The following is a 21281-nucleotide window of genomic DNA, read 5'->3' on the forward strand; positions in this document are numbered from 1 at the left end:
TGGCCACTAAGCGTTTACACACATGACCTAGAGCACAGCTGGGAAGACAGCAGGGGGAATACAGAAAGCGGGGCAGATGACTGCTAGGGCATGGTCTTGAAATAAAAACCTTCCTGTCCTACCTGTTTAAAAGTCCCTCTGCTGACTTGCCAGTTGACTCTAATGTATTTAGAGGTAACAGTCTAAATTTTGAGTAACTGGAGCTGTTGAAGTAATCTCTGCAAGTCTTCAATAGTGTTAGCAAAGGAATGGTTATTTGAAATGTAGAACACTGAAGCACCAGGTCGAGAGGACATCAAAGGTGAAGGAGCCACTCACCAAAGATGAAGCATTAGGAAGGCCTAAAGTAGTAGAATTAATTCAGTTTTAGAGAAATTAAGTGTATGTGGTTCCTCCAAGTAGAGATGTCCACCTCACAACGTACTCTAGAATTAGAATCTAAGTTTAAAACCTTGCCCAAGTACGTGCACCTAAGCGGCCTGAATGCAAGCCAATGTTATCTTCATCATACAAATGTTAGCTGCTTTTCAAACCGCTTTTAATTAGCTCATAGGGTTTTCACAACTCTTGGAAATCGGTGGGACTCGACTTTCATTTTTAGACCTGGATACAGAATGAAACTTCTGAAGTTTCAGGTTCAGGTTCTATAATCAAATTAAGATTACAGCCTGGGGCCTAGGCCTCTGGCCCATTGCTCTTCCCACTGTTCCACTCTGGTAACTCGAAGTTTCAGGACAGTCAAGAGACCAGATTCTACTGTCTACACCTAGGCCTTTGAATTCAAACACACATGGTTCTGCTCTAAACATCACTTCACTTTACCAGGCCGAGCCATCTTTTAAATTTTAGCAAAAGCTTTTTATCATCTGAGAATCTTTTCTTTCTGAACTTCCCCCCAGGTACTGTGGCATGCTGTATTCTAGGCTCTCAGCACTTTCACATTAATCATAATTCTTTACTAGAGGCATCTATGGCAGTGAGCCCCAAATTCAAGCTGCTTTGGGTTTCAGGATAATTGGTGCTTAGTAAAATCTGACTTTTTTTTCTATTAAAAACAGCAACAAATTTACACTCGAATCAGGGTTTAAACCATAAAATCTCAGGGCTTTAAAGCTCACAGTGAGGGCTGGGCGGGGCACGGGCAACAGGCCTAGTCAGAGGCTAGAACGTAAAAGTGGGTACATGTCAGGTTACTGAACGTCCTGGTTTTCAGTTAGGCTTCTCAGAGTGACCTAGGATATTTCTAGCACCTGCCTACCCTCCTAGCTTGTTTGGAGCACCAAGGATGTACACACATAGCATGTCAGTTTGTATGTACTTACCAGTTGGAGAGATATATTTACGCCCCAAAGCTTCCTCTGTACCAGCCATTTGCTGGTTTCATTTTTAATCTTAATACCTTCACATATAACAATTATATATTTATTAAAATTTCAGATCACCTAGTTCTGTTAACAAAGAAAGTTGGAGACAAGCTAGTCTGTCTTCCATTTTTTAGTCTAAGACCTCTTGAAAAATTCATTTGGTTTGTATGGATAACTATTCTAGATAAGGCAAACAAATGAGGTGTTTGGCTCTATTAACTTTTTCAGCCAACTTTCCCTTGGGGACCACCACCAACTGAATAATGAATACTCAAAAAGTACAGCTTATAACACAACTTTTATTAGAAAAGTTATACATAACATAGCATCAACTATTTTCAAGAACAATATTAAACCCGATAAGCAACAAAAACCAGACTAACAAAATGTGTAACAAGAAACTAATGACCTTTCTAAAATCAAACATTCAATTATCTACAATGTCTTTTTACAAACGGGGAAAACTCCTTGGTTTACAGGCACATCATATTGAATATAAAGCTGCAATAGCAATTTTATACAATTACCACTCTCAAGAAACTGAATCATTAAAACAGTAATTACGAGTTCACAAATTTAAAACATTTCACATAATTTTAAATTATTGGGTATACACTGAAGTCTGAGTTTCAAAAGTGATTTTTTTCCCACAAAAGTTTCAACACTTAAGCTAGAACTTTCAGTGTTAACTTTGCCCTAAAAAGTTAAGACATATTCTGATAATCATAACAGTCACATGATTTCTGATGCTATCTGGTCTGTTAATAATAAAGTCTTTATTTGGATGTATTTTTCTTCAATTAAATTACAGGAAACTGGATACAGGATTTCGTTGCAACGCTATTAAAGTTCCAAATACAGGAGTGTGCAGCACTGGAAAAGGAGATCAGTACTAAAACTTATAATAAATATCAGAGAAGCCATTAGTTTTTACAGCATCGTCTGCTTAAAAGCTAAGTTGACCAGGTGCATAACTTCCCATCAGTCTGTCCTTGTAGTAGGCAGGGCAATTTCTGTTTTCATGATCTGAATACTCAAATATATCCAAACATCTTTTAAAACTTTGATTTATAGCTCCTAGAAAGTTATGTTTTTTAATAGCCACTCTACTCTAATCAGGCCTAGCTTTGCTCATTTTGGAGCCTCACTAAAATAAGAGATTTCAGGATAGCCAAGTTCATCGGAAAGACTCAAATGGAATGATTTACAAAATAGAACACTTTAAACCAGGTCAGTCCTATCTTTTTGTAGCTGAAGGTTACCAGTCATAACACAATTTCACATACCCCTCTGCCCATTATGGAATTACACTTAAAACGAATCTCAAGAGGGTGACCTTTGCTGTTTCAGAGACCATCCCTAAGGAGAGTGGTTAACAGGAAGATTGCCAGTGTTACTGATGGAAAGGTGTGTATTTTTTTTTTTTTTTTTTCTTGTCAAAGACTCACATCATAGTTTTAAATTAAACTGTCAGGCATTTTCTCAGACAGGTTTTCCTTTTCAATGCAGTAATGAAGAACTAAGATAAAAATCATGACTTTTGACTGCCACTCAACATTATTACATGCACCAATATTGCACACATCTGTTCTGAACTGTTAAAATCATCTTCTGAGTCCTGGGGGTGCTGTTTTCTCCATCAGAACACAAACACAACCCATCTAATCAGTTTCCCTCAAAGATGAAATTGACAAATTTAATGTACTGGAAAAAAATGAAGAAGGAAAAAGGCAAAGACTTTGTACAGACAAAAATCTAAGTTTTCTCAAAGGGTTCTGTGTCCCCTACACATGGGGGCAATTTGTAAGCACTAGTGAATCAAACACTAGCTATAATGCTTCTAGCTCCTCATATAATATGGAACCTTGGTCCAGGTGTTGCGATGATGTCACTGTACGGTTCTTCCTGTGTCAGCTCAATAGCTTGCTGCTTTTTAAGAACCAAGAAGCTGTAGAACTTTGCGGCAGCTTGTTTTCTGTTCGTATTTCGACATAACTCAAGCAAACTGATAGATTCAGCTCCAGTTTTAGCAAGAGCACGCTGAAATAAAACCAAAAAAGGGTAACTTAAAGTAATCTGTATAATAAAGTAGTAATTCAGTGAGGATGCTGATACAGTCTGAATATTTGTCCCCTCCAAATCTCATGCTGAAACGTGATTTCCCAGTGTCAGAGATGGAGCCTAGTGAGGTGTTTGTGTCACAGGGTGGGGATGGGGGTGCTGGTGGATCCCTTATGAATGGCTCCCTGCAGCAATCAGTGAATTTTTGCTCATTAGTTAACACGAGAGCTGGTTGTTTAAAAGAGCCCAGCCATCTCTCTCATGTCTCTTGCCATGTGACACACCTGCTCCCCCTTTGCCTTCCACCATGACTATAAGCTTTCTGAGGCCTCACCAGAAGCAGATGCTGGTGCTTTGCTTCTTGTATAGTCTGCAGAACTGTGAGCCAAATAAACTTCATTTCTTTATAAATTACCCAGACTCAGGTATTCCTTTAGAGCAACACAAAACAGACTAACACAGATGCTAATTTTGGTTACTGGAAAAAACAAACTATATATTCTGCTCAGGACAAAGATAGCACTTTTTAAAATAGTATGTGATTCTCATGTTAATCAAGAGGGTAAAAGGCCAAAGTATGTTATGGTACATCTAAAATCCAAATAAGTCCAAGAAACCAGCAAAATTGTTCTGACATGTATTATTAAAATAACCAATTTCTTTAGACAGCTAATGTAATATAGTAGTAAAATCTAGCACTTATAGTTTTTAAAGTAAAAAATAAAGAAAGAAATGTCAACTGTCTTATTTTAAGAAACCTTGAGCAACTTGCTTGGCATTTTGCAGACGTTCAAGATATCCTGTCTATGTCTAGGACATTAAAGCACGAGGAAAAGTAACGTCTGATGCTACACAATGACCCAATAAATTTAATGATTCAGCATATTAAATTTACTCCGTGAAAATCAAGAAGGTGCAGGCATACAAAGGAGTTGTGTAGTATGTCATCATGGTTCTGCTTTTCAGGAAAACCACAAGCATTCTCCTGCATGCTTTTCAGGCTTACTCTTGGCCTAACAGTTTATGTATTTAATTAAAACATTTAAAAATAATGTAGTTTTGGAAAAAGTTTGACAAAGGTATGCTTTCTGTTTCCAGCATCTAACTTTTTTTTTTCAGGGAACAATGCCAAGAGCCTTTGATGAAGCATTTTCCTCTAAGACAACAGCAGCAATACCTGAAGACCATGAAGCATCTGCTGAGTTCTTTTGTTCCATCTTCTTTCTTCCTGATCTTGATCACCCCCTGATGCATCTTCATCCTGAATAAAAATGACCCCCAAAAAGCTGACAAAACAAGTCCAATGCAAAATGAAGTATTTCTACATCTCCTAAAAGCTCCTAAATTACCTTGAGATTGTATATTTTGAACTAATAGAAAACTGTACTTAATGCTGCTGAGCAATCACTTAGCATCTAGAGTACAAACTGAAGAGTTTGTTTTTCTTAAATTACAAGGCAAAGTCCTCTGTTTATGTGCAAGCAAACATTTGGCTGAAAGTATGCTTCTATACTGCGCTATAAGGATGCTATCTACACACACTATGTGGTCTGTGGACTGCTGCTGATCATGGAGCTTTTGGTTACTGGCCCCTCTTAAAGAACTTCAGGATATAAATAAACTGTACCACTAAATATACTGTTTATTTCAACTAAATATACATACATAAATATTGCAACATGATTTTCTAGATGACTTATGTTCTGGCAGACTCCTAATCTCATTGTGGAGCAGTACCAAAGAGCCTGCAGACTACCTAAGTTGAGGATTTATTATTGGTCTATATGGTGTTTTAAAATGAATGGGCTATAATCCTTACTATATATTTCACTTGAGCAACCTAGTTCTCAGCCACATGCTGCCTAAGTAACTTTTTAAAGTCCAAGGTGGGTGCAAGGCAGCAGCTGTGATGTTCCCAGGCTATGGTGAAACTATATACCAGCCATAACAGAAACCACAACTATTTTAATACTCATTCACAACTAAGTCTGAGATAATGGCACATCCTCACACATAGGTAGGAGTAGCTCTGAAGCTAATTTTGGCTTTAAAATAAGGTATTCATATTAAAGATAAGCACTATTATTAGAATTAAGAACAGATGCTAATGAAAATTTATCCAATCCATAACTTTTTTTGGTCTTGAAGAAATTTAAACAGCTTCAATGCTACCTAAAGGACACCTTATTTTAAATTTAAAAGTTTAAGTAACACATGCGATAGAATATCAAACAGAAGAATAAATTCTAAGTCTTAACAACCTCAATGATCCAGAAATAAGGAAGAAAAAGAAGAAAAAAGACCTTCAACAGTGTAAACATGCCCCAAGAAAAAGAAATTGATTCCTAAAACACCTCTTACTTTGTAAAAAGAAAAAGTCATTTAAGCCTTCGCTCAGTCTAAGTGTTTTAGCAAAGTTATGCTTTACCCTGGTCCAAGTAAAAGAAAAACAAAAACAAAACCCAGACAAGTGGAAAACATATGGTTATCTGATTTCCAGGCCACTACAGATACAGAAAAGGTTATATCAGAAGCAGATGATAACAGCAGTAAGAATCGACCACTGACCACAAGATAGTAAAAGCAGCTACAAGCAATTTTGAAGCCAAGCAAGAAATCAGTGTAAGGGCAATTCCATGTCCTTCAAAAGCCCACAAGGGAGCCAATGAGTTACAGCACAGCATAAAATTTGATGTTCCTAATGATGAGCGAGACCATGAAGAATTTGGTAAAATTTTGCTTATATTCTAACATTTTTAAATAACTCTGATGCTCAACATCAATTAAGTTAGCCCCAATATGAAAAATAAAAGAAAGCTGGTTGGAGGTTTTTGCTAAATCTGGAATGAAAATTATTAATTAGTTTACCTCTTCCTCTTCATCATCTTCTTTTTCCTTCTCTTTCTCCTTCTCTTTTTCTGGCAGAAGTTCTAACTCTGGTATTAGCTGACAGATATTTGGAGGTTCTTCTGGGGGAAGCTCTACAGGTGGTATTTCCATCTGCTCTACCTGCTGAGGCTTAAAGCAATACAAATAAGACAATTTAAGATGTATGCTTTTAAAGTAGCTTATTTTAAATATGAAAATACACAGTGGCTGAAGTTTTCTAGTCGAAAAGAAATACTGAGATTATATCTCCATATTTCCCCACAAGCAAAAATTTATTACAGTATATATCTTTTTTGATTTTTTATAAAACTACATTGAAGCAGCTTACAAAAGAAACTGACTGCTTATCCTAAACCACGTTTCATTTTCATACTTTTTAGGAGTCAAATGCTTTTTAACTACTAAAGCTTCTGTAAGATTATTATATTGTAACTTAAAAATCATAAGCTTTCACTCTGAGAGTCTTGAATGTCTCACGACAGCAAATAAAAGGAGTGAGAACATTGCTTTTCTGGGTCCACTTCCTATATTTATTTTCTCTCAGGCTTTATATAGAGTTAAGAACATTAAAACCAAAGTCTTTAAAAGAAACCAAAGAATTACCAGAAAGAGGGTGGTTATGAAAGTCACCTACTCATTACTGTGTTCCTATTCCTGAGCTCATACAGAAAAATGCTCTTATTGACAACTCTTACCACCAGAGGGCACAGAAAACTAGTTCTTAAAATTGGCAGAGTATTCTTGATGGAGGCTGAACAAGAAGCCTAAGGTTATCTAAAAGCCTCCCTTTGCTCAAATTCATTTATTCTATGGACTTAAGATTGGAAAGCCCTAAACCAAACCCTACTATTTCCTCCTTCATACTTGCTTAGCTTTCCTATCCTAGCTGAACTCAATGGTAGTCAAAGTTTGAATGAAGCAGACAGATACTGCTTTACATTTTCTCAGGTACTTGAAGTTTATTCTGATTACTTAATAAGATGACCTAAAACTGCCTAGTACTGAAGGTATGCAGGAATGTTTCCCAAATAATAAATCAGAACCAGCTTCAGAGTCAAGGATGCTCATTCCGGAGCACTCTAAAGCAATACTATTCAAAAAGAGTCAGGAAAGACTGCACCAACTCCCAGAACATATTCTCTCACTCGGAGTGGACTGTCTATATCCCGTTGCTCTTCTTCCTCTGGACTCATTCCTTACCATTTTCTGTCAAAACCAAGACACTTTAAAGGCCTCCCTAAATACCACTTGCTACTGACTGTATGAATACCTTCAAATGACTTAATGGATAGATTTGCTTACTTACAGGCATCACAGGCTCTGGGTCAATTTGTCCAGCTTTTCGCTTAACTCCCTGAGGTGGTGGTGGAGGCATAGCTGACTCATCTACGTTTGTTCTGCTGGCCTCCATCACTGACTCCTGGAGGCGGCTTGGCTCTTCAATAATGGGCTCATCTGCAATTGGTCATATGAAGAGAAAACATAGGTCATACAGTTTTGAACAGTATTATAGAACCATTTATTTTTTAAACTGGTACACTAAGACATACATAATGCTTTCTTTAATGAAGAAGGCCAGATAAAATTTTAGCTCCATAAAGATTTACTCAATTTTCAGCAATATACATAAAGGGGAAAGGGGATCTTAAAAGGAGAAGTCCTACCCCCAGTACAATGTAGGACAATTCTTTAGCAGACTATCTACCCTGCCAGTTCTGAACCTTAAACCTCTGGAAAGACAGGAAGCTTCATACTTAAATAAGGCAATCAGATCCAATGCATTTCCCTGCCCAAACATCTGAGTTATCTTTGATTCCTCATTTCTTTCACTCTGACAGTATAAAGGTAAATTTTAAGCCAAATACTCATGTGAACTTCATCAAGGAACTATTCCAACAGAACAAACCAATAACATCACGCTGCTGATGCTGCTGTTGCTGGTCCTCTCTAGGAACCTCTGGATTTTCAAATTCTTTGAGGAATTCATCCAAATTATCTGCCTCTCCTCCTTTCCTCCTTTTTCTAAGGTCTTCTGGTACAAGCGGTGTAAGACAGCGTGTAAAGAGCTATAAAAAAAAAAAAAGAAAAATTTCAATTATAAAATAAATCTAACTAAAAAGTCACCACTGATTTCTATCTTCCAAAGGTATGTTCTAATAAATATAAGTGTATAATTTAGCATGGCTTTTATCATATTCACATTTCATTCCATCTGAAAACGATTTTAAATGAGTTTTCAAATTATAACTGCAGACATTTTAAATAAACTAAAAAAACTGTATCCATTATCTCACAACCTTAAGGGGTTTTCTATTTATCTGCCTGCAGTTTATTTTCATATTCATCAATTAAAACTCACCCTAACTGGTCTCATACAAAATAGCTTTAAATTGTGTTTTCTTCCCTTATATATGGTAACCTTATTAGCTATCATTTAAACTATTTTTTTTGAGACAGAGTCTCGCTCTGTCACCCAGGCTGGAGTGCAGTGGCACAATCTCAGCTCATTGCAACCTCCGTCCCCCGGGTTCAAGTGATTCTTGTGCCTCAGCCTCCTGAGTAGCTGGGATTACAGGTGTGTACCACCACACACGACTAATTTTTATATTATTAGGACAGACCATGTTGGCCGGCTGGTCTCAAACTCCTGACCTCAAGTGATCCACTCGCCTCAGCCTCTCAAAGTGCTGGGATTACAGGCATGAGCCACTGCTCCTGGTCTCATTTAAACTACTTTTAATGGCTATGTAATATTTCATTTTGAACCATTCCTCTACTTTTAAAATTATTTCAGGCTTCTCTCTTTTAAACTGTAAACAACAATGTAATCAACATTTTCACAGAGATAGCTTTTCCACACTTTGAATTACTTCCTTAGGAAAAATTTCTAATAATGAAATTACTGAGTCAAAGAATAAATAGTTTAAGGACCTTCTTAAAAATAATTATATGATAGTGCTTACAATAAAGAGCACAACTTTGTTGCTCTGGGATACTTTAGATTTAGAATATATTACTATATTCTAAATACACGGTAAAATCAATAGGTTCTGTGCATATCTCAACTTCAGACAGAATAGCCTAACAGGACTGCTTCATTCACCAGACACCTGTGAGTCTTATTTTGGAATACTGTGGAATGTGAGCAGAAAAGAGCCTATAAATGGAAAAAAACAAAACAAAACAACCAACCAAAAAACCTCCTGAAGCCAGAATTCTTTACTGTGGAAAAAGGAGAACCACTCATGTTTCATTCAGAAAACATTTCAAGAATTCAGATGTAAAACACACTGAGACGATATAACTAATAATTACAGAGAGAAGTATTATTAAACATGTCAGTGGCTTTTTAATGTAAGCAAAATTCATTTTACATCTTTTAGAAATGCACGTCTCACTTATCCATATATTTCAGATGAAGTTATGCCCAGTACACTGTGATTTAAGGGAGAAAAAAGAAAATGTGCCACACAGTTGCAAAATACTTGATCAAAAATGATTCAAAGGTTTTAGAATCTTTTTTTAAAGATGCTCAAAATGTATATGAAGTAAAAATTCTGCAAACTGTATTACCTTCAGTAGTCTGTTATTCCACAAAGGCTGAGCAGGTAAAGAAAACAGTTTTTCTACTCCTCCTGTCTCTTTCCACATCATCAATTTCTTGGTGGGTGGTGCCAGATCCAAAGTAGTAACAATATCAGAATAATCACTAAGTTGGGCTCTAATTGTCTTGCTATCCAACTCTTTGACACTGTCAACAATTAGCTTCCTCTTCCTCTTGGCTTTTGTTTCTTTAACTGGAATGATAATAAAAAAAATAAAAAATAAGATCATTTTCCTGAGAGGCCAGCATGGAACACACAGCTACAAGATCTGGACTGACTATATTCCCCTGCTTTTCTACACACAGACTCTAGCAGAAAAGTTAAACTTCATGAGGATAGAATGTTTTAACTGATGTTTTCCAACCACCATTCAGAAGAGAGGCTGGAACACAATAGGCATTCAACAAAAATTTGCTGAATGAGTATGTATAGACTTTTAGCACAAAATAAGCCAAATGATGCAAGGGCCAATACATTTTTGCCTATGTAGTTTTATACTGTAAACAATGAACATATCACACTCTTTAGAGTTGGGCTCATTTTCTCATTTGAAACAGGGCCCATCACTCAAACTCACAGATTGAGTTTTCTTTAATGATTGTAAATACTGTTATTTTTATTAGAAAAGTTATAATTCACATATGGCAGTTGTGGAAGCTGCTTGATAGAATGAAACAAGCCCAAGCCCAGTCAGATAGACCTGTAACTCCATCCTAGACATTTTAAGAGTCATTTCTAATCTTTACAACTTACAAGTGGGTTGTATTGCCTCACTTTTTTAAAATGCAAGAAAGCTCATGGGGTTAAATAAAATCCTCAAGATTTCACCCTGTCAGACATACCCCAAAGGTTTTTGGTTCAACACTTAAAAAAAAAAAAATACAAAAAGATGTTACACAGTGAGAGTCTCTCTCTAATCTCACTGTCTAATACAGTATATATTTTACTTAATTGCCCATTTCCCTCATCAATGGGAAACCCAAAAGGGTAATCTTGTTCTGCTTAAAGGTAAAAACTATGTCTAAATTACACTGTAATCAATTTCAAGTATTCTATCCTACTGTCCTCATAAACCATCTAGAAATTGTTAAGTTTTATATCCCCATTATCTCAAATTGTCTGTCATTTGGAAGCAGCCTTCCTCAAATTAAATAATGTGTTTTGCAATGTTACTTAAAAAACTACAAGAAAAAGATTACTTATTCTAGAAATTTTGACATTTCCAGTTTTTAAATTTAAAAAAATTTCTTTTTTCAGAATGTGTGGAAAAAGGCAAATTCTAAGAGTACATAAAATTTAAAAAAAAAATTTCTTTTTGAAGAGACAGGTCTTACTACATTTACTGCCCAAGCTGGTCTCAAACTCCTGGCCTCAAATGGTTTTCCTGCTTGGGCCTCCCAAAGTACTGGATTACAAGTGTGAGCCACCACACCAGCCTCCAGTTTTGTTTTTTTTTAAAAGAATACTTTTAGTTTTTTCAGCTCGTAGCCCAACTGCACAGCATTTAGAATTGTACTTTATTGAAAAATGCTTTCCAATGTTTTCCAGTTGTTACACAAGCAAGCTGCTAACTTTTTGGGAACCCCAGGAGACTAAGATATGCATTATCAGAAAGCTTGTTCTATACTTTTGTATTTCACAGCAACTTGCACAGACATTCTACAAAATACTCAAAATTATAATTGGATAGAAGAAAGACTCTATGACAGATGACTGTGACATAAAAGCAAGAAGCCTAGTTACCTAATACAACAGTAGCAGATCAGTAGACAGGCCAAAGAAACAGAAAAAAGCAAGAAGCCTAGTTACCTAATACAACAGTAGCAGATCAGTAGACAGGCAAAAACCAGAAATAGGACCTTATGTTGTATGCTGTATAAATCTTAAGGTTCATATGCTCACCAGTTATATCAATAGGTTCCAATGCAAATGCTTCTTCCTCATTTGGAACAAGTGTTGTTTGATCTGTCATGGTTGGCATTGGTTCAACGGGATCCACTGAATCAGGACTATCAGGCCCACCCACTGTAAAAAAAAAAAAAAAAAAAAAAAGGAGTCACAAAAAGCTTTGGTATATAATATATATCCCACAAATGGGGAGGAGAAAAATCTCTTAATGAAATGGAAAGAAATCCTGTTATTACTAAGAAAAAATATTTTTCTAGTTAATTGGAAAGCCCCGCCAGACTTGAACCCAATCGGCCAAAAAAATGGGGAGGGGTGCAAGATTAAACATAGAATCAGAACCAGTAATCATAAGCACTGTACTTAAAGATATTTATAATTCATTACAAACTACAACTTTTAGTTTGTCATCTTCTATGGTAAGTATCTTTTTGGATGCCATACGATCATCACCAGAATCACTGAACATGAAGTGCTTACTTGATACATTATCATCCTCATCCATATCGTCATGTGCAGGCTGCTCTGGCAACATCACCCCTGCTTCAGAGAGGGCAGGGGGATCATCAAAGATACCACCATCATTATTACTAATAAGTTTGTCATCTGAAATAGGGAATGTAAGTTAGTTATAATTTGAAAAAGAAACGCCAAACCACAATAGCCAATCAATGGAAAAACAAAATTATGTTAAAAGGGATAAAATTTAAACATATATTCAATTTTTATCTGTTTCTCCTCCAGGTAGTTTATAAAACACTTAGTATATAAAAAAAATTTCTCATTCTTCATTTGTATTTTCTAGTTCATTTATCTATTTTAAAAAGTATTTACTTAACACAGCTTTCAAACACAAACAGAACAGTTTTAAGTACTAATAAAATTTAGCATTCTGAGATAAGCATATTTAGGTTTTGTTACAACATTTTAAGAGGCTAGTTTTACCGAAATGTCTTATTGAACCAATTGATCACAATTCACTCATATATATCTAAAAGCTGTTCAAGACTCAGAATTAGCAACTGCTTCCAAAACTTTACAACTTAATAAAGAAATTCTGTTTATGTTCGAATAACCATCATTCTCTCACATACCTAATATTCCACCATCATTTCCTTCTCCAAAATTATCATCCTTATATTGATCTTCATATTCTAAATGGTTAATTTTCTCATTCAGATTGCTGGTGCTCTGTTCAGACTCTAATAGGAGGTTAGAAGTAGTAGTGCTTACTAACATGTCGTCATCCTCAAAAGCACTGCCTTCTCTCATTATCTCACGATCATCCATTCCAAAATCACCTAAACAAATTTTAATTTGTCATTAGTTTAGAAAGATTAGAAATAGCACTATGATAAAAGAAAACAGCTAATGATTTATTATAATTATGTCACATTTGCTTACTGAAGTCTTATCTTCAAATGTTAAAATATCTAGTTTAAACTTTAAATCTTTAGCATCTAAATTTTTAAAAATGACTCAATTACACACAGCTACAACACTGGGGCATGACTAGCAAATTCCAACTTAGATCTAGATTTAAATGATCCTAAAATATGTTTGATAAAACTCTAAATATGTATGTATGTTAAGTTATATTAACAGTCACAGCTGAAACTTTCCTGTTATAATGTGTTTCATCAAGAAAAGAATCTGGTTCTGGGCACAGTGGCATGTGCCTGTAGTCCCAGCTACTTGAGGCTGAGGTGGGAGGATCACTTGAATCCAAGAGTTCGAGGCTGTAGTGTACTATAATCCAGCCTGTGAAGAGCCACTGCACTCCAGCCTGGATAACACAGCAGAGACCCTGCCTCTTAAAAAACAATATGCCTTGCTACTAGTTTTGAATACCTGTTTTTGAATAGCAAGTATAATAGGGAAACTAACTGTTCCAAAATGGTTGGTTTAAACGTGATCACCACTTCAATGTTGGGACTCCTCGCAGAAATCTATAGGTTCTATGATTGTATATAGGGAGAGGAGTACGTAAACAATTATCTCTAAGTATGAAAATAATGCTTAATCTACTGGTAGAAAGCCAAATTCTTTTCTTGATGAAAATGCATTACATGAAATTTTAAGTCTTTCTGTCTATAGTCTGGTTTTCTTTTGAAATTTCTATTAGCAACACAATATAACAGTATAATTAATGGCTAGTAATTTGTTTCTCTTTTACCAAAATCATTTTCTTGTAAAATACTGATGTTCCCAACTTCTTCTCTCATGGTTATCTCTTCCACTCTACTCTGATTCAAGCTGAACTGCTGGGCCACATCGATGTCACTTTAAAAGAAGGTCAAATACATTTTAGTTTCAAGTCTATTTATAAGAAAAAACATCCCAATTCTCTCTATAAGAAAAATTAAATATATATGTATAACCCACCAAGTTTTAGAAGACTTAATATTTAATACTTTTGTACATTCTAGTACAATCCAAGAATGTAAGTGATTTGGAAATTAACTTGTATTTAAATTTGAAAAGCATCAATAATCAGCAAATACAATGTAATATGCAGAAGTCACTAAATCAAGTACAGAGGAAAAAATTAGAAATGATGGGCTAGATAGGCATGGGTTTTCATTAGGACCCTGCAACTTACAGGTGGTGTAAACTCTAAAGTTCCCTGACTTCCCTGAGACTCAGTTTCTTTCTCTAATAAAGAATAATCTCTCATATAGTTTAAAAATACTAAATAAAAAATAAAAAGTGTGTAATGCTAAACACCAATCTAAACACTATCAGCCATATCCAGAACATTAATACCTCAAAACAACTGACCAAGTCTGTACAAAAAATAGATGGCAAGGAAAAAAAATAGGAGGCAGGAAAACTGTAATAGATTCTCAGAAGACCCATAAGCTATATCAACCAGATGCAGTTTGTAGACTTTGTTTAGCCTCAACAGAAACTGGAAAAAAAAAAAAAAAAAAGCCGACATGTCAACTGGGGACATTTGAATGCTGACTGGCTATCATATAGGCATACCTTGTTTTACTGCACTTTGTTTTACTGAGTTTCGCAGATGCTGAGTTTTTAACAAACCAAAGGTTTGTGGTAACACTGCCTTAAGCAAGTCTGTTGGTGCCATTTTCCAACAGCACAAGCTTACTTCATGCCTCTGTGTCACATTTTGGTAATTCTCATGCTATTTAAAAATTTTTCATTATTATATTTGTTATGGTGATCTTGATTAGTGATCTTTAAAATTTTTTTCCTTATTTTTTAGTAGACATGGGGGGCCGGGATCTTACTATATTGCCCAGGCTAGTCTCAAACTCTTGGCCTCAAGCGATTCTCCCACCTCAGCCTCCCAAAGCACTGGGCTCATAGGTGTGAACCACCATACCTGGCCCAGTGATCTTTGATGCTACTATTTTAATTATTTTGGAGTGCCACAAAGGATGCCCAAATAATATGGGCAAACTTAATCAAGAAATGTTCTGTGTGTTCTGACTGCTCCTGCCCTCCCCCACCCCCGCAATGTTTCTCCCTCTTCTTGGGCCTCCCTGTTCCTTGAGACACAACTACAGTGAAACAAGGCCAATTAATAACCCTACAATGGCTACTATTTGTTCAAGTAAAATGAAGAGTCACATGTATCTCACTTTAAATCAAAAGCTAGAAATGAATAAGCTTGGTGAAGAAGGCATGTCTAAAGCTGATTTAGGCTAAAAGCTAGGCCTCTTGCACCAAACAGCCAAGCTGTGAATGCAAAGGAAAAGTTCTTGAAGGAAATGAAAAATGCTACTCTAGTGAACATGAATAAGAAAACAAAACTACCTTATTGTTCATATGGAGAAAGTTTCAGTGGTATAGACAGAAAGTTTGGAAGAAATTAACATTAACCCTGATGCATGACTTTGAGGGGTTCAAGACTTCAGTGGAGGCAGTAACTGCAGATATGGTGGAAAAAGCAAGAGAACTAGAATTAGAAGTGGAGCCTGAAGGTGTAACTAAATTGATGCAATCTTGGAATAAAACTTTAACAAATGAGGAGTTACTTATTATGGATGAGCAAAGAAAGTGGTTTCTTGAGATGGAATCTACTCCTAGTAAAGACACTGTGAATATTGCTGAAACAACTACAAAGGGTTTAGAATATTCCATAAACTTGGTTGATAAAGCAGTGGTAGGGTTTCAGATGATTGGCTCTAATTTTGAAAGAAGTTCTACTGCGGGTAAAACGCTATCGGGTAGCACTGTATGCTACAAAGAAATCTCACATGAAAGAGTCAATTGATGCAACAAACTTCACTGTTGTCTTATTTTAAGAAATTGCCGCAGTTACCTCAAACTTCAGCAACCACCACCTGTATCAGTCAGCAGCCATCAACATGGAGGCAAATCCTTCATCAGCAAAAGAACTGCAACTTGCTGAAGGCGCAGATGATCACTAGCATTTTTTTGCAGTATTTTTAAGATAAGCTCACTGCTTTTTTAAACATAATGCTATTACTGCACACTTAATAGACTACAGTACAGTGTGAACATAACTTTTATAGGCACCATGAAACCCAAAAATTTGTGTAACCTGCTTTACTGCGGTGGAACCAAACCCACAGTATCTCCAAGGTATGTCTATATTAAGGAATAACTGATAATTTTTTTAAAGGTGTGATGTGTCAGGGAGGCTTTAAAAATTCTTTACCTCTAAGAGACAAATATCGAACTATTTACAGATGAAGTAAGATTATTGTTACTTGATTTAAAATAATCTGGTGGGGGTTGTGAGGTAAGCTGGGGAAACATAGATGTAATAAGACTGGCAATATACTTGTAACTTAAAAAGCTGAATAACTGACATATAAGGTTCATGATCCTAATTTCTCTAGTTATTAGCTATGTTTAAAAATTTCCATAATAAAAAATTTTCAAATAAAATGTCAAAAAGAGAGAAAAAAGTAAAATAGCTAGATAGAGCCTAGAACTGATCAATACACATGCAATAACAAAATAGGTCATAACTTACTCTTAATTAGAAGCCACAGATCATTTCAAAAAGCAGAGAAATCTGTAATGGTGTAGAGTTTCTTGGTTGTCAGTTATGCTAATAAGTCACTTGGAAAGCTACAGTCACGTTCCAACATCATGGCATGATAGCTGGATCGTAAGGGCTTGAGAAAAGGGAAACATACTACAGTACTCTGCTATAACAGCCATCTCTGTGTAACTCTCTCCTCTCAAATGCGTGTCATGACAATGACCCTTTGTTGCTCTTCATAAAAAGTTATCTCGCATGTTCATTTAAAACAAAAATAAAAACACACCAGAACAGAACTATGGCTCTGAGTATAGCCTGGCCAAACCAGTAGCTGACTTTAATATGTAACTCTGAAAAAAATCATGAAGCAACAGTTTACATTCCCTGCTATCATTATGTAACAAGCATATCTGACTGTTTCAGTTTACGTAAGCTTTGGCCTAAGATTGTCAAAACTCTCACATCTTAGCTGTGTTAAAGCTGACATCCACATGATTTTCTTACAGAAGAACAACTTTCTAGGTTTTATGTTCCATATTTATATACTATCCTAAATAAACATATATATGCATTTTAGCTACCTGTTAATGTAAAACATTCCAAGGAAAACTATACATTTGGAAGCTAATACTACTGCTTATTGTAGACCAAGTCAACGATTTTTTTTAAAAGACGACACATACTCTAAGTCAGGCAGTGGCTGATCAAAGTCATGAAATTCTTCAGGTAAAGTAATGGCATTATAAGCTGCTTCCCGATTTTCCTCAGGCAGGTCAACCACACCTAGAAAAGAAATGCTAAGCTTAAATATCTAGCTACCCATAAATTATCTAGGGATCAGAGGGAGATAAGTAGGTATAATTTCCTAAGTTTGTATTCTAATAGAAAGGTTGATAACATATGCAAAATACCTTGAAGCACAAGTACTTCTCTTTTTCCATGCTCATAAATCGTATTCCTTGCTTTAAGAAAAAGTCAAAGCACTAATTATGCATTAAGCTCATAAATGTTTAAACGGACATATCAACAAATAACTAGTAATGTTTCCTAATTAAACATGATATTTATGAGGTGGGAAAAAGAATGACTGCAAAAGAGTACCTTAAATGTTAAAAGGAGCTGGTTATTTTGGAGAAAGATTTACACAAAATTTTCATTTTCTTTATATTTTTCCTATATTTTTCAAGTTGTCTATAATAAATATGCCTTACTTTGAAAGACAAACAAACAGCATGTTATTTAGATAAAATGTGCTTACTGGTCACATGTTAATTTAAGTATTGTAGTCTTTTTCTAAATATTTTACTTTTAAATAAAATCTTAGACCTCAGACATTTTACTGTTCACATATTGACATAAACTGAAGTACCAGAATGTATCCTCAGTAGAAACTGTTTAAGGCATTCCTTAATAAAATACACATTATTTTAATTTAGAATAAAAATTTCATCAATGCTTTTAAAATTATAGAAAGATATGTGAATTTAAATATTAATTATCTACTTAGATGGTGGTGTGGTTGGCAGACTCCAGTTTTATAACCAATCATTACCTAAAACAAAATAACAAAAAACTGCAAAGAATATTTACTTAGGAAAAAAAGTTTAAAATCCTAAAATTGTCTTTTCTGAGCTATAATTTAAAAAATCATTACATAACAATTAGTTTTTAACATTTCAACCTCTTGATGACTCAGTCTATGTAAGCTGCTGAAAAAAGTATTAAAAAGGCACCTCCAAAGGAAGAACAAAAGGGGGTGAGCTCCATTACTTCACAGGGAGAACAGACACAAGTAGGTTTCCTCCCTTGAAGCACTGCCTCCCCAAGCCTTGATCTATCTTTGAAGGGTTCCTTGTATTTCAATTATAACAAAGCATGTAGATTTAGAAAATGTGTTTAGCTATGGTAACACAAAAAACATGAGAAACTCCAAAGTAAACAACAACAACAACAACAAAAACCAAACAAGTTCAACAATACCTGGCCGAAAAGCCATCTTTATCTTAATGAATGCTTCATTACAGTCTGCAAGAAGGTATTTGGCTTTCCTGTGATAGATTCGAACTACTCCCAGTAAGAGATGTCCTGATGTCCGTAATGCCATTTTCACCTATGAATAAAACATTAATCATATTCCAAAACCTGCATTTCGTGCCATTCATAGTCTTTATTTTTTTATCTTTTTCCTTTAAAGCTGCCTTATAATCATATACATTTCTCACTGTCCTTACCTATAAATTCCCTGAATATCGAATATTCTGAAAAGACAGAATGAGTGGTAATTCACAAATTAACACAAACATGAAGGAAGCTACGAAGCAAGCACTAAACCATTCCATGAATTGTGTCATTAGCACATTAGGGAGCACGTAACACTTTTGGTTGCCGATCCAGAGCCATTGTTTCTTGCTGGCTAAGTCAATTCTGATTTTGTTTGAGAAGCAAATGTCCCCCACATTGACAGATGTCTCATTCCTCTCTGCTAACACCTGTTCTTCAGTGGGCATGAAACACACTTCAGCCAATTGAGTAATAGGTGAAGTATGCCAGAGAGTTTCTGAGAAAGATATTTCCCCCCAAAAGAACAACGTCTCTCTCTTCCTTCGAACTCTTTCCTGCTTTGCGAATAGGCAGGGCTTGCTTGGTGCTTCATGCAGTCACCCTGTAAATTACAATGCTAAAGTATGAGGACAGGAAGCCAACACACTAAGTAAGGATGGAGAGTCCTTGGATGACATAATCAAGCTGCTGGACCAATCTCAGATCTCCTTGTTTCCAAAATTTTAGTTAATTAAGCCTGTTATTTCCCTTATTGTTTAAGCTACTTTTTACTAAGTTTCCATTAATTGGAAAGCATACTGATTTAAAAAAAAGTTTGGAAAGCATACTAATTGATAAAGAACAATAGTATCCATAGCTTTTTTTCACCAGAAAATATACTCCCAACCTTTTTTTCAAGGTAGATCTTGATCAACATTAATATGGGATACAGTATGTGGAAAAGCAGTAGTTGATAAAACAATGAGATAAGACTCCATCTAAACACAAGTATTCAAAATTCCTCTAGCCATAAGGAAAATTTACTGAAAGAACAAGGCAATATGAACTCTAACATCCCGATACTTTCCCAAACCATGCCATAAAACACAACAAGTTCTAAGGTAACAAAAAAAGCTTTTAAACATTTGCTTAATGTTTAAATTATGATTAGTATATTGTTATTTGTAAAAGAAAATGTTGTATTTTAAATTTTATGTGTATTCTCCACAGCACTCTAGGACCCTACTTATGACTCTAAGGTTCTGTATTTATGAGCATTTTATGTGACTTACAGCATAAATGATGATGTCTATAGCCATACATTTTTAGACATCCGAAATTATACCAAATTTGTGATCAAATTCAGAATTTATCAGACAATGAATCCCTAATTTTAAAAAAAGTCAAAGTAAAATGTTGCTCCTAATGGAAAAACAGAATCTATTTTTATGTGGTGTTATAAAATTTAAAATTAATATTTACTGAACCTTCACCTAAGAACAAAGGAGGGGAAAAAAAACCTCTGCTAACTATTATCTTATCTAGAACTAGCAACTTTCAAAAAGTTGTGTTTGGGCAAAAGCTTTCTTTCTGGATTAGTCTGGTTCAGAGTTTAGCCTAGGAGTAGATAAAATGAGGTATGGCCTATGTTTTTGAGCTAGTGTGTGTTAAAATGTAAACATAAATATAATAAAGATTCCAGGCCACATATTCTGGGAAAGCTCTGCAAATAGGGCCAGTGGTTCTTCCAATGGGGGAGTGGAAGAGAGAAGAGAAAGAGTATGCAAGCTTGCAGTTGCAAATAAGCCACGTGTGACACTTACGCTAAACAACTAAACTGACATTTTCACAACAAGAACTGCACACCAAAGCAAACATTAGAAATTTCAGGCCAGTTCACTCTGGGGAAATATCTTTACATCCTTTTACCAAATAGATAAAAGATCAGGTAGAAATGGTTAAAAAAATTTGAAGAAAAATCACTTTCTCTCATAAACACATTACAGTCTTTTACATTATTCCTGAACTGTCTGCTTTCCTTTGTGGCTGTTCGTGTATATGTTCAATTATCAGATTATCTCATACTCTTTTGTAGTGTCCCTAAAGTGGCACAAAGTACCAGGTACATATCATGAAAAAAATGTGTTATCCTTTTAAGCCACTCAATATTTGCTTACGGATGTTAAAGATTAGCCACACATACACTTTCCAGAAAAGAGTACGATTTCTACGTTTTCCATTAACTTATCCCACTAAGCATACCTATAAAAAAAATTGAAAATACCAATGTTCTCATACAATTTGACCAGCAGTGCAAACTGGTATGATCTCACCAGAACAAACTGTTGGTGCATATCACAAATCTCAAAAACATGTACATCACTTGGCCTATCAATTATAATCTTAAAAATAAATCTTAAGAAACACTTAAGG

General features: G+C 35.3%; 1 protein-coding gene across 3 annotated transcripts in view; it reads right to left on the reverse strand.

The window, feature by feature from the left end:
• Positions 1-1643: 1643 nt before the first annotated feature.
• The window catches only part of RAD21 (RAD21 cohesin complex component), a 28836-nt gene continuing 9198 nt past the window's right edge, over positions 1644-21281 (reverse strand). For all 3 annotated transcript variants that reach the window (XM_002819372.6, XM_009244047.4, XM_054518788.2), the window contains exons 3-14: positions 18789-18918; positions 17492-17591; positions 14001-14107; positions 12919-13125; positions 12305-12430; positions 11822-11944; positions 9888-10111; positions 8221-8380; positions 7621-7769; positions 6294-6443; positions 4603-4686; positions 1644-3404 (exon numbers count right to left, since the gene is read on the reverse strand). In XM_002819372.6, coding sequence (XP_002819418.1) covers positions 3213-3404; positions 4603-4686; positions 6294-6443; positions 7621-7769; positions 8221-8380; positions 9888-10111; positions 11822-11944; positions 12305-12430; positions 12919-13125; positions 14001-14107; positions 17492-17591; positions 18789-18918 — 1752 coding nt within the window. In that variant the 3' untranslated portion in view covers positions 1644-3212. The remainder of the gene's footprint in view (positions 3405-4602; positions 4687-6293; positions 6444-7620; positions 7770-8220; positions 8381-9887; positions 10112-11821; positions 11945-12304; positions 12431-12918; positions 13126-14000; positions 14108-17491; positions 17592-18788; positions 18919-21281) is intronic.

This window comes from Pongo abelii, chromosome 7 (assembly GCF_028885655.2).
Source record: "Pongo abelii isolate AG06213 chromosome 7, NHGRI_mPonAbe1-v2.0_pri, whole genome shotgun sequence".
Classification (NCBI taxonomy): domain Eukaryota; kingdom Metazoa; phylum Chordata; class Mammalia; order Primates; family Hominidae; genus Pongo; species Pongo abelii.